The 14,582-nt window shown below is 37.8% G+C and overlaps 1 protein-coding gene across 15 annotated transcripts in view; it reads left to right on the forward strand.

The window, feature by feature from the left end:
- Window positions 1-14,582, forward strand: part of KHDRBS2 (KH RNA binding domain containing, signal transduction associated 2) — a 626,804-nt gene that overhangs the window by 378,146 nt on the left and 234,076 nt on the right. For all 15 annotated transcript variants that reach the window (XR_008422979.1, XR_008422982.1, XR_008422981.1 and 12 more), the window contains exons 5-6: window positions 4,038-4,165; window positions 10,115-10,313. Coding sequence is in view for 7 of the 15 variants with exons in the window: in XM_053904773.1 (XP_053760748.1) it covers window positions 4,038-4,165; window positions 10,115-10,313 (327 nt within the window). In the remaining 8 variants the exon portion in view is untranslated. The remainder of the gene's footprint in view (window positions 1-4,037; window positions 4,166-10,114; window positions 10,314-14,582) is intronic.

The following is a 14,582-nucleotide window of genomic DNA, read 5'->3' on the forward strand; positions in this document are numbered from 1 at the left end:
ACGGACCGGGAGATCGTGACCTGAGCCGAAGTCGGACGCTCAACCGACTGAGCCACCCAGGCGCCCCCTTTGGCATTTTAAATTTAAGCTGATTAAGACCAAATATAAATTCTCCACCTCTACACTTTTTTCCTCATTCCTTCTTTTATCTTGTTAATGTTCTACTTCTAGCCATCTCTGCACCTTAAATGTCTTTTGTCCCTACCTTTCCCAAATATATCATATACTTCCCAGTTGAGGACTCCTACTAAATTTTTTCGTGGATGCCCATTTTCTTTCTCTGCTACCCCATCACACACATGTACCCACAGTTTTTCATTGTTGCTGCAGTTTATCTGCACCTACCAAGTTGTTCTGATCTCTGGCCCAAAATATGTTGATGACTCTTTCATATTGTCTTACTAAGTGAAGTGTTACAAAAAATTGGGCAACAAACAATTCATTTTCTTAAAAAATATCAATCACCACCCTTTATGGTAATCAATAATCAGTTCACAGTTCACATTTAATCTGTATATGACCATTTTTAAGTAAGAGAATGGCAAGCACTCCAATTTAATCAGAGCATAAGGTGTGTTGAACAGAACAGGCTCCACCAGCATTGACATTAATGCATTTACCAAAGCTCTCAGTTTTGTAATCTTAGCAAACTTGGTTTTGTTAACATTGTGTATGTTGGTTTGTGTCCTTCAAGCAGCAGATGCCAAGTTGGGATTATACACATAAGGATTTTGTTAGGGAAAATTCTCTTTAACACAAAATAAGAAGGGAGCCAGAGAATGCTGGAGAGCCCTCACACTACAATATCTGACCCAAAGGAAAGAGAGGTAGAGGGGCCTCGACTGCCCTGGTGCAATGAGATTAAAACAAGTTCAGCAAGGCTGTCAGGGAATCCTTCAGGTATAGGAAGACGGGTCTTGTGATTCCCAGGAATGGGCCTATTTTAGCATCTTGATCACATTTAGCCACTGACTAAGAGTCACTCATGGGGAGCATGGCATTGGGGACAAGAGGTTTCAGAACAGAGCAACTGGAAATTTTAGTCAATTACATCTGTAGTTGGAGGTTTGTATTCTCTTGACCACCACAATCCTGGAAGATGATCCATTTCTCAAAACAGAATATCTAGTTAAGCTCATAGAAAACCTGATTGTATATCATTATATATCAATAATAGTTGTTTTACTTACACTAAGAATTAACCTGCAGTGTCAAATATTCTTGTTAAAAAATAAACAGATTCTCTGCATGTTAGCAGATTTCTGTCTAGGACCTGAATTCCAATCTGCAGTTGGATTGGTGAGCATAGACTCTGAATAAAGTGTTTTAAGTGGACAATTCAAACTTTAATGACACCAGGGTATGACATTAGTTATATTTCCCTCCATAGCAGGGCTACACATACCCCAAATAATATATAGATCACATCTGGGTCTAAGCACCCTCCTTTGGACAGGACAGGGAAAAGACTGCTGAAGTATGCCCCTCTGACTTTGGTCTCTCGTGTTCCATGCTGAGCAGTCCCCTCTCTGTTTGTTAGCTTTTGCACAAAACGAACGACCACAATGCTGGCTTAAAGCACCACTTTATTATTTATTTCTACCAGTTCCGGGGGTAAGTAAGTGATTTTTTTATGGTCTTCATCAGCTTGACTCATATTGGATGGCCTAGGATGACCTCACTCTTATGTTTGGGATAACAGATGGGACGGTGGGAAGGAAGGGGTGACTGGAGCCTCTCTCCACATGGTCTCTCATTATCCAGGAAGCCAGCCTGGCTTCTTCACCTGGTAGCATAAGTCTCCAGTGACAAGAAAGGACAATCTCCAGTATGGAAGGACTTTTCATGTCTTTGCTTTTGTTACATTTCTTGTTCAATTGACTAAGGCAAATCACATGGATAATTCCAGAGTCCGTGTGATGCGACCTATCCAAGGTATGCATTCAGGGAGGCCTGACCAAATTGGGAATTATTCTTTCCTGCTCTCTGAATAAGTTCCTCCTCTTTCTTCCCTATTTTCTTCTCAGCCTCATCTTCCTCTTCTTTAAGATTACACAACGAATAAGACCACATCCACATTATTACATTTTCTGATTCTGGCATAAAAGTAAATTTTTACATAAATTGAATTCATCTAAAATTTCTAAATTTTTAATTGTTTTTAATTTTTTTTAAATGTTTATTTTTGAGACAGAGACAGAGCATGAACGGGGGAGGGTCAGAGAGAGAGGGAGACACAGAATCCAAAGCAGGCTCCAGGCTCTGAGCTGTCAGCACAGAGCCCGATGCGGGGTTCGAACTCACAGACCGTGAGATCATGACCTGAGCCGAAGTCGGACGCTTAACTGACTGAGCCACCCAGGCGCCCCTAAAATTTCTAAATTTTTAAATTTCATTGTTTCCAACAATGATCTCTCTTTTTACAATTTTTAAAGACCCTGAGAATTCATGGATTTTCCTCAGATAAGAAATCACACAAAGATTCTCTTGCAAATTAGGAATATTATGTGGGAAAATTATGGAATTAATTTTTCATTTTAATTATGGAATTTAACGGCTGGTCAGCTCACTCAGAAGTGGCAATTCATCACACTCCCCGATCCTAATAAAATAACGGACATGTATATTCTTCCGTTTGGTGGTTACTTGAATGTGAAAATTAAGAGGTATAAATTGAGTATATGTGACTTCTTAGAAACTGTAATTTTCTACTGTGTAGTTCTTCTGTCAGCCAGCTGTGTTCAGCCCCTTATGAGGTGCTGAAGAGAATGAATGTGAAAGCATCATGTTAAAAATCAGAAAATTTATGCTTTGGAGTGACTAGTACTTTTCTTGTAATCAAGGCAGTTTTTGGAGCATGAGATAAAGTTGTACATTAGAAATCCTTATAGGTTGAATGCATCCCTGCCTTTTTCTAAACAGAGGTGTGTGGGTGAGTAGCACAGTTTTCATGTAATTAACGTATATATGCAGAGGTAAACTGGCAACATTTGGTTAAACGATATGCTTGTTTTTTGGGTCCACAGCTAGACTTCCAACATGATTTCTGTCAGCCTGCCCTTCACAAATATTTCTAGTGTCCACTTCTAGTCACCTCTCCAGCACTAGAAAATTCAGCAGATTGATTTCACTTAAACATATGTTTACTGAAAAAGAATTTAATCAGATTAGCCACTTGGTAAAAATAACCACTTATTCAGTTTTGTACTATTCAAGCAGGTGTGTGTGTGTGTGTGTGTGTGTGTGTGTGTGTGTGTGTGTGAATAAAAGGAGAAACAGGTAAGACTGATATTTGTCTTTAAAGAGTATTCACCTTTAGTGCCTCACATCCATTCTTTGGTCCCATTGAAATGACTGATAAATTTCCACACTGACAAAAGATAAAGGTAATCCCTTTGACTTTGCTAAATCTCTGGTTATCACTGCGAAATTTGCCTTTTGCTATGGCTATCTTTCTATCAGCCCAATGCTAGAACACATAGAAAATTCCTTACTTTTAAATATTGTCCATCAAGCTTGTTGGATTGCACAGCTTCTCAGTTTTCTGAAACTCTGCTATATTATTTGCACTTCTTTATGATTTTAACACAGTGTCTACCTCGGGCCTTGAGATTGCACCTTTTTGGTTTATGCACCAGGAGCTATTTGAATGTCATGCAGTCATTCGCAATTTACACATATCACCCCAGTAGAGTTGTTTTTCAGTAATCTTTATGTTAATCATAACTGTGGTACATTCCAAGATTTCATTCTATATTGCTGTCTTTCCTTTTCTGGTTAACACATCAAGTGATATCCCAGCACATTTCATCTGATTTCCTGCTGAGTATTTCCTTGATAAAAGAAGCAACTTCCCATTTCTCTCTATAAAAATAGGAATTTAAAGTATATACACTTTTACATCATTTCAGATTTTCATAGACAAGGCTCCAGAAAATAGATGAAAAATGTCCTTTCATACTGTGTTTGTTCAGCTCTAAGATCCCCATGCCCCATTTTAACTGATCAGGTCATGTTTTTTGTTTTTGTTTCCCTAGGACTACAATGATGAAATTCGTCAGGAACAGCTACGTGAATTATCTTACTTAAATGGCTCAGAGGACTCTGGTCGTGGCAGAGGTATTAGAGGCAGAGGGATCAGAATAGCCCCCACAACCCCTTCAAGGTACATTAGCTCTTACTTGAAATAAATTAACTGTAATCAAGGATGGCAAGCCTTTACTGATCTGCTCTGTGCCATGATCATAGCTAGGAATAAACAACATCATCAACAACCACCACCACAACAAAAGCAAGGACAGTGAATGCTTATATAACACATAGGAACTTTCATAAGTTAACTCATCAAATCTTCCATGCAGGGTTAAGTATTATTCACAGGTGAGAAATTGAGGTACAGAAAGGTGTTAAGAATATGCCTGAGGTTACACAAGCAGTCTGACTCTAGAATTCACAGGTGGAACTCTAACCAGCTATCCTAAGAAAATCAGAGGCACAAACCTGAGACTTTGTTCTTTGTGGTTCTGTCTCCAGGATTAGGGCATGCAGATGATACAATTATTTGTCTTTTTCAACCAGGATGACCTTGCAGGAAGAGAAAGCTATACATTGGTCTGTGCATTGAGTGGCCCTTGAATTGATAGTCATTCTGGATAGGTAGAGACATAGGTGATGATAGATAGATAGACATTTAGATAGACAGGTAGATAATACTTATACCACCAGTCCAGAAAGCCAGAGCACACTTCTTATATGGCTGATGGTAAGAGTATTTAAAATTCAGTTACATTTGACTTTGCAATGTCCTTGGTCAACAGAGAAGATTTTACTTGATATTCACTTTCCAAAAATTTGGCATCTTTCTGCATCAGAGTTTGTTTTGTACGATTCTGAATTAGTGAAGCTTTCAACAGAAAGCATTGGTTTGCAAAGAGGTAAAGCAAAATATACTAATAGCCTTCATGCACAGACTGTGTAATTCATTCTCTTTACCTGATTATAGTTGGCCTTCAAATCTCTAAAAGACACAGGTCTAGAATATTAATTCGTACATTGCATAGAAATCATCTTATGAGATTTTAGGATACTTTGCTGATTCAATTTATTTAGTAAATTATGTCCTAATTATTGTTGACCACCAGTGTCAAAAAAAACACTGTTTTAACATTTAAGTCATAAATGCCTCCATTTTACAGTGAATCGGGGGAAAAAATTAAAAATGATAAATTTCCAAAAAAATATATCAAGGCAGTAACTATTTAAAGGTAAATTCTGGCAATTCTGAAATTTATATTTGACTAAAGGAAAAACTTCTGAAAATCTGTGAGAGCTTATTATTGCATTTTTATCTCTAAAAATGAAAAAAAAAGAGCTCTCTGATGCTGATAAAGAACATTTTTCATTGCTAAAATTTAATGTGACATACTTTTTTGTGTACGTACTTTTATGGAATAAGTCATTTATAAAACCTTGTACATTTCTAACCTCATCATGATGGGTTGTGAAATGACATCATTGCAGGTAATCTTAAGTTGATTAAATCATCTTCTTTAAATAACATAGCTGTCACTTTTGTGATTCCCAAAATACCAAATTTTGTAGTTTTACGTGATGTAAACTAATAAATATTTAGAAAATCTACAGAGGGGACAAGTTTTTTTCTATCCTTTTTCTTTGAAATTGGGACCATCTTTTAAAAATAATGCATTAACCTGCTTTTTAAGATTATAAAATCTTCATATTATTAGATTTTGTTTTCTTATTGAAGTTCTTTAATGTAATATTATATTTGCATACTTGAGTGGACCCTATAAGATTTCAATTTCAGTAAAGCTTTATTCTAACATATTAGTCTCTTTAATGATTTAATAAAGAATAGTGCTTTGTGGTCCCGGTTTTTAAATGTTAGAAGAAAAATTTCCTTGAACATTTTTGGTTTTTAATATCCCATATATATCATACAAATCTAATACTACGTATGTATTATGGGAAAAAAAGATAAAATTAATGTTGGAATTTAAACCTCACTTCAGTGCAATATTGATATCATTAATGTATTAACATTAATGAAAGTAAATGGACCAGAACTCTGTTGTCTTTTATTTCAAACCACATGATGGAATGTATCTACAGTTAAAAAAAAGAATAAGGAAACAGTTTTACAAAACAGAAAATCATATTGATTAGAAAGTTCTTGAAAACATGAGTTAATGGATGCTAATTTGTACATACTTATGAAATTATGACTTTATTAAGTTATTCAGTTATATTTATATTAAAAAAGAATGGTGCCTGGGATATTTGAAAACTTCTATAATAATTTGTTTAATTAAAACGATTTACATTGCAGCAAATGTATCTATGAAAACTACCTAATCCTCCAATCATTATGCATACCAGAGAACAAAGCATTACATCTATATAATAATTCATAGTACATATTTGAAGAATTAAGATATTTGACATCTCTGATGCACTTCATCACTATATATTTAGAGCAAACTGTGGAAAATAAAACATTAGGGGCAGATTTTGAAGGCTTTTGTTCATTAATTAATGAGAATTAATACAGAGAACTGATGGAGTTTGTTGAAGAAAGGAATAATCATATTTGTTTCTAAGAAAGACTGCTCAGTCGTTACTGTGACTGATAGAGAAGTAGAGCAATCAAAGAGAGACGGACATAAAGACCCTGATTTATGGCAGGGAAGCCAGTGAGGAGACAAGTCCATTATCCAAGACAGAAATGCACAGCCCTTGTATAGAGATACAGGCCTAGATTAGAGATAAGAATTTATAGGAATTAGTACTGTATTAGATGTTGGAGAAGAAAGAGTGGCCCACACAAGGATAACTCTTTGACATCTAGCTTAGTTAGAGATTAATGACATCAAATAAGATTTGGTGAGGGACCAAGTTAAACAAAGCCTATAGTTATTCCTATAATTATCCGAGATCTATGGATCTAGTAGGACCTTGAGCAGGTGACTTGTACTTTCTGTGACTTGTTACTCAACCTTCAAAGTATCTTAGAAATGTCTACATGACAACCTTGTCAAGATTTTTGAATTAGATGATACATATAGGGCAGTGGTTCCCAAATTGGTCTACATACTGGAATCACTGAGGGCTTCCTGCCATTAGAGGTTGTGATTTAATTGGCCTGGGGTGTGGTCTGGAATTTGGAATTTTTTGAAGGTCTTCAGGTAAATTCTGAAATGCAGACAAGTTAAGGAACCTCTGATAGAAGGCATATAATCCAGGATATGGCATGTGTTAGGAAGGAAACAGGTAACAGTCGTCATTAGCCTTAGAGAATGCAAGGATCCAAAGAGGGCATTTTCCAAATAGTAATCCACAGTGATAAATATAGCAAGATCAGTGAAATGGGGACTGTAAATGAATCCAGTGGATTTGTTACCAGTGAAAAGTTACTGGTAATCTCAGAAAGAGTATTTTCAGCAAAGTGGGGAAGCAATAACTAGATTGCATTCAGTTCTGGAATGAGCAGGAGGTGGAGTATTGAGAATGGAAAACTTTTGAGAAGTCAGAAAAATGAAGAATACTGTAGTGTAGACTCAGCCGGGGACAGTATCCTAAAATAGATGATGTGAAGCTTCGGCTGAATTGGAGAAAAGAGATATGAGATTAAAATTCCAGGGAAAGAACATAGTGTACGGAGGTGATGAGTCAGATTCAGGAAACCGGTTTTCTAGGGCTGTGTCTGGGACACAACTGACGGAGGAATAGGATGAGAAATTAGATTTGATGTGAGCATCATATAATTTTAAAGCAGGAACAGTTGTTACAGATTGAGAGATCTGATTTTACCCATTAGAAAAAAAAAAATCCACCTTAAACCCGGGGAGTTATAGTTCTTCCTTGTGATTATTCATTAAAATAAGACTTGTGAAAATCATTTACTACCCACACCTGGACACTTTTGAGAATGTTAAAATGCTAAACTAAACAGGAAGCTAGGACAGCAGTTGTATATCAGAATTATTCTGGGCAAACCTGGATGTATGCTCACCCTGCTGAGGAAACAGACCCTTGGAGGCCCAGTGAAGGTAAAATTGGTCTTTACATCATTTTTCATAGATGTGTTTTATATTTTGATGATAATATAGTATATTGTGTTCTCAGCTATTGTTGTGTTTGAAGTGGGCACTGGGCCTTCTGGGTCTTTTGTATTTCACCTTCCCCAATCTAGGAGAGCATTCTCTATACATTAGACTTACAATAAGTTCTCTGATAATTTCTCTATTCATCAGCTCTATAATCTATTTAAAACGTTTAAATGCTTTACCAGCATTCTTACTGTTCAGTCACAAAAGCTCATTTTCTGCAAGCAAGAAAGAGCCAGCTGACTGCTATTCATAGCAGAAAGCCTAACCTACATCCCCCATCTGTGGGTACAGCCAAGCAGTGTGATTGTTGACATCCCAATGATCATCATTTTTCCCAAAGCTTTAGTGTTCCTGCTGAAAGCAGTGCTTTCTGGAGGCCAGCCTTTCAGACATAATAAAAAGTGAAATAACCATGCTTTTGCCCAAAGACTTCAAACACTCAACCTTTCCAAAGGCCTTGGAAAACCATAAAAGTTGGCTGCAACCATTTGATCTTAGGCTTTTAATACAAGTTACTTTTGTGTCAAGCACTGTAGTACAGAGCATTCAGTCTATTCTTTTATTGCAGAATCCTAATGTATTTCACTAACACCGTAGTTACCATAGGAAAATAAATTATATTAGTGACTATACCAGTTCAGGGGGTTGTATGCATGATGACAAATCAGTGACAATGAGTTCCGATTTCAATGACCTTAAGCTGAAGCTACTATAATAAACAGAATGATATCACCATGCTTAGAGTTCCACATTTTATTAAAGTATGAAAGCGCACACAGATTTTTTTCATTGTAAGTTATAACGTTGCACTCACTGTCAATAACCTCCAACATGGAGGAGACATTGACATTTAGCAGCTCAGTCTCATAGATGGTCCAGTGAGCCATACAGGTTTCCCCTGCTATCCAAAAGTAGAATATTCCTATGAAATATCTCATAAGCTGAAATGGAATAAAGCAAAGAAGCAATTGCCATTAATTTATATGCAAAATTTTTGAGTGCTCTCAGACCCCTCAAAAAATGACCTCAGGCTTTTCTGATACCTTAGGATACATCTTGCTAATGGATGCACAAAGTAAATGGAGATAAAGCACAGATGCTCACACAGTTCAAAGCCCTGGCAGGTTGATGGTAAGATGCTGAGTGTAGTACCAGGGGAAGGAGCTTGGTGGCTCCACTCTCGCTGCTTGGGGTGCGCACTGGCCCTATAATGGCTCGCTAAAAAACAAATACTGGGGCGCCTGGGTGGCTCAGTCGGTTAAGCATCCAACTTCGGCTCAGGTCGTGATCTCACAGTCTGTGAGTTCGAGCCCCGCGTCGGGCTCTGTGCTGACAGCTCAGAGCCTGGAGCCTGTTTCAGAGTCTGTGTCTCCCTCTCTCTCTGGCTCTCCCCTGTTCATGCTCTGTCTCTCTCTGTCTCAAAAATAAATAAATGTTAAAAAAAAAAAATTAAAAAAAAAATAAATAAAAAATAAAAAACAAATACTAAACTCTATTTTTGTTTTTCGCCTTTTTCATAAAAGCAGAAATCCCCTTCTGAGATCTTTCAGTTAGCGAAAACAGGTGCTAAAGTCAGTCTTTTGTAAAAGCAAAGTGGCATAAGGTGAACTTTTAAAAGGCAGAGGATACTTACATGTTACCAGAAACTCTGATTTGGGTCTTCTTGGCAAATCTGGAATAAAATGAGAGTGTGTTGGTTTGTGTTTGGTTGTTTGTTTGGTTGTTTGGTTGGTTTTCTATAGTAAAGTATTTGATACGATTTTCATTATAAGTAAGTCATAGATAGCATTTACAAAATTTATTCTACTATAGACGTCAAATGCTTTACATCCTCAAGAGTCTCAATCACACACACACACACACACACACGCGCACATGCATACAGAAATAAATTTGGTTTTCTTTCCATCAGTGTAGTCTGTTTTAGTCTGTTTCAGTCTCTCTCATCACTGGATTCTCATCTGTACATGACCTGTTCCTCCTAGGGGCCGTGGGGGCGCCATTCCTCCTCCCCCCCCACCTGGACGGGGTGTCCTCACCCCTCGAGGGACTACTGTGACTCGTGGAGCTCTTCCAGTGCCTCCTGTAGCAAGAGGTGTCCCTACTCCACGAGCCCGCGGAGCACCGGCAGTGCCGGGATACAGGGCACCCCCTCCTCCAGCCCACGAGGCTTATGAAGAATATGTAAGTACCCTCGAGAAACCCATTGTTAGGAAGATCTCAATTCATTGGGTAACAAGCTAACCCTCAAAGACATTCATATACCATGAATATAGCAGATGATGTTTGCTGCAGAAGGCAAACGTCATTTGCATCAGAAGTTAATCAGTGCATTTAAACAAGAGCTTTTTTTGAGAAAAGCTTTTTTTTTTTTTTTAATTTTTTTTTTTTCAACGTTTATTTTATTTTTGGGACAGAGAGAGACAGAGCATGAACGGGGGAGGGACAGAGAGAGAGGGAGACACAGAATCGGAAACAGGCTCCAGGCTCCGAGCCATCAGCCCAGAGCCGGACGCGGGGCTCGAACTCACGGACCGTGAGATCGTGACCTGGCTGAAGTCGGACGCTTAACCGACTGCGCCACCCAGGCGCCCCGAAAAGCTTTTATTTTACAGGGACCATGATTGTTCGTACCAGTTAAGTAGCTTGCATTTTAAGAATTTTCCTATCTTTAGAAGATCAATCTCAAAAGGGAAATAATTATGAATACAATGTAAAATGTCTGAATATTCAGAAGCTTCTGGAACATGTTAAAGACTAGCATAAAACCCACTCGGCAGTATTTGACTATTATTATATTATAAACTTTGGTAATAATGTAAGACCATGTGGTTTGTCTTTCACTTAAATATCCTTGCTCTGTCTTTCACCATATGAAACATATGGAATTGGCAGATATGAAGAATTCAAAAAATATAGAATAAACAGAAGACATGTAGTGTCTGTAAGCAGTCCCCTCGCTTCCCAAGCACTCTGTTACTTGATACACCCTTTGATCTTTCATCCAGGTTGTTAATATTCCACTGGTCACATTGTATTCTAGTCCCTGTGACTAGAATACTGTAAAAATTATAAAAAGGCAGTTTCCTATTCACTTGTGTAACCATAGTAAATCCACTGTAAATGTTAAAGTGAATTGATACAAGCCAATCGTCATCTTATGAAACAGTTTCATTTTGTCTTTAACCTTTCCAGCATGCTCATCCCTGGTCTAGGGGATTATTTTATCCAGCCACCCACACACATGCTGTCTTCTTAAATGTCCTCTGTGAATGGTTACTTATTAAGCATAAACTCTTCAAGGACAGTTACTGTCACATGTGGGGCACTCAAAACACATAAATGTTCAATGAAGTGGTTAATAACCAAGTAAAACTTAATCCAAAATAAAGTGAACATGATTGATAGGTATCACGAAGAATGTATTAGTGCTGAGAGTATGTTAGTATTTAGGAATGACGTTACTGCTTAGTATGAAACATTGACTAATATTTGCAAGAGGGAAGAAAAGTTATGTTTAGAAATCCATTTCTACTGGCAAAGGAGAAATGTGTTCATCTAAAGTATCTTTTGATACCAAAAAAGTTAGATATCAGTATCAGGCATTAATATTGAAAAACTTAATCTGAAAATTACAAAATGAGAAACAAAATATATTCCACCCTGTAAATATGACCACAAATTAGGAAACACAGAGCCTAGTCTTGATTTTGCCATCTCTTTCCTGAGAAATAACTATGAAATAAGTATGAATATGTATGAAATAAGTACTTGTTAAATGAATGAATTAAAAATCCACAATGGGATGATGGAAATTTTTTAAACGTCTCAGAAACCTTCTATCTCTGCCATTTTTATGTGCATTGTTTTGTTACCATGGTATTTGTGTCTTCCAAACAGAAGCTTAAGCAGTCAGATCTTTATTTCAAAAATTAAAAGAGAGAGAAAACCTTTTCAGGTCATAGTGGTCAACATTGTTATTAATCAGAGAAGTTACAGGGCATGGAGGGCACTGCGAAAGAGAAGAAGACTGGCAAAACACTGTAAGCTTTTGTGTAGCTACTAACACACGGTAGCCTTTCACATGCATTCCAATTTATAGTTGGATAGATCACTGGAATGCAGGCCAAATAAGAGTAAGCTACAAAAGCATGAAGAGCTTATAGAAACATGAGTGAAAGGGTTATATACTGAATAGGAGAGGGTGGTTTTTAGAGTAAGTAAAAGAAAATATGTAAAGCCATACTATCTGAATTTTTTATTTAGATTCTAAGGTATCCAGTCCCTTTTATTCATTCACTCAATCATTTACTGAGCCTCAGTCTTATTTCAGGCACTGTTCTCAAGGTCCTGGAGATGTAGCTGTGAACAAAACAGACCAAATATCTGCTTTCATAAAGTTTGCGTTTTAGTGCGGGGAGACAGAAAACAAACATATATTAACAAATGAATGAAGTAATGCCAGGTAGAGATAAGTGCTCTGGAGAGAGGTGGATGGAGGACACTACAGTAGCATGGGCTGTTATGGAAGGTCTCTCTGCCATAAAGACTTGAACAAATGCCTAATGGAGCAAGGGTCCAGGCTGAGAGGATGCCTCCATAAAGGGTATCCCTGGTAAAGGAAACAGCAAGCACAAGTGCCCTGAAATGGGACCTGCCTGGAACATTTGGGGGCCAGAAGCAAACAGAACATTAAAGCTGGAGCAGAATGTGTGAGGCAGAGGTAGTAGATGAGGTCAAGTAGATGAGGCTTTTGGAGTTTTGGGCAGGACAATGCCATGATCAGATTTATGTTTTAAGGGGCTCTGTTGACATCATGGAAAACAGAATATGGGGTAGGAGTGGGCCAATAATAGAAACAGAGACTGCTGAGTGACTCATTGCAGTATCCTCCACTGGCAAAATGATGGCTTGGAGGGGATGAGAAGAGAGATCAGAGTGTGAGAGCACTGGGAAAATGATCTGTTAGGTTTTGGATGATAAAATAGATGTAATGTGTGAGAAAAGAAAGTAAAAGGAATTTTTGCAACGTTTCTGTGAAGTGCAGGTTAAACTGAACCTTGAGCTGAGCAAGTGGGTTAAATCCAGATGTCCTTTATTGAGATGAGGAGTACTGGGGAGGGAAGCGGAAAGTCTGGCTTGCGGGAAAGTCAGCTGTGTTGCTGGGGGGACAGGACCTGACTTTTGAAACATACAGCAGCAGCCGGAGGTTTGCATTCTTGTCATGTCACTAGCTGTGCAATTTATAAACACTGAGGCTTGGATTTCCTGTCAACTTGGGTTTTCCTTTCTACTGGAAAGGGGAATTGTGCTCATCTAAAGTATCTTTTGTACAATAGGAGGTGTCAATATTGAAAATTTCAGACAATCTTAAACGTGCAAAATTGGAAACAGAAAAATACATTCTACTCTGTAAACAAGCCCACAGATCAGGAAACACAGGGCCCTGTCTTGATTCTGCTATCTCTTTCCTGAGACATAGTATGTATGAAATAAGTACTTGTTAAGTGAATGAACTAAAAATCTACAGCAGAGATGGGGGGCGGGGTGTTATATGAATAGAGAGTCATGAAGTCCAGTAATAGCAATACCATCAGGCCTTAAGAAAGTTCTAGAACGAGGAACTAGAAAATTGTCAAGAATCTCTTTTCCTATCTCATCTCTGTTCTCTGCATATATGTTTCCATTCACTTTAGTCTACAATCTACTGGATTTTTGGCTTCTCTTGATCAACGTATGTCCACCCCAGGGCTGCCACATTTGTGTCCAGTTCTCGTCACCTACAGACACTGACTGGCTGTCTGTCTCTCAGTCCCAGTCTAGATCCCCAGGTGAGGGAGTCATACTCACCCAGGCTTGTCAGGTGTCCAACACTAGTCAGTCAGCCATGACTAGGGACAGTTTCTGGATATTAAGTCTGGGATCTACTACTTACCAACCAGCAGTGCAAGGGAAGAGTAAGTGTCAAGTTCACACAATATGAACATGGTTATTGGGGGATTTGGCAGATTTCCCAAAATATATCTATGATAACATTCTCTTGATAACAGGCAAAAGTAGATAACTGTTCTTTAAATGCCCTTTTATGCCATGTTTTATAAAAACCTGTCATATGTCATATTTTAATTTTTTCCCCTGTAAACAATTCAATGATTATGTACAGAGTTTAATACATGGCTGATAAGCTGCTGTCAGCATCTCTGAAGTCTCAGACCAAGCTCAAATTAACACTCAAGAGCTGCTATTCTCTGCTCTAATTTTAAACTATTGATTCCTCTGTAAGGGGTAAGAAAAACAAAAGTTTAAGTGTTTCCGTAACAAAATAATAGCACCATGCTGAGTTGATGGTGAAAATCTCAAAGGAGTTCTTAACTTTCAGATAAAATTTCTAGAAAAGGTTCCCTTTATTATAAATGACACTGTGAGCCAATTCACTCCTCAGACTTCTCTTTC

Source organism: Panthera pardus, unplaced genomic scaffold, assembly GCF_024362965.1.
Source record: "Panthera pardus isolate Hobbes unplaced genomic scaffold, ASM2436296v1 HiC_scaffold_17, whole genome shotgun sequence".
Taxonomy (NCBI): domain Eukaryota; kingdom Metazoa; phylum Chordata; class Mammalia; order Carnivora; family Felidae; genus Panthera; species Panthera pardus.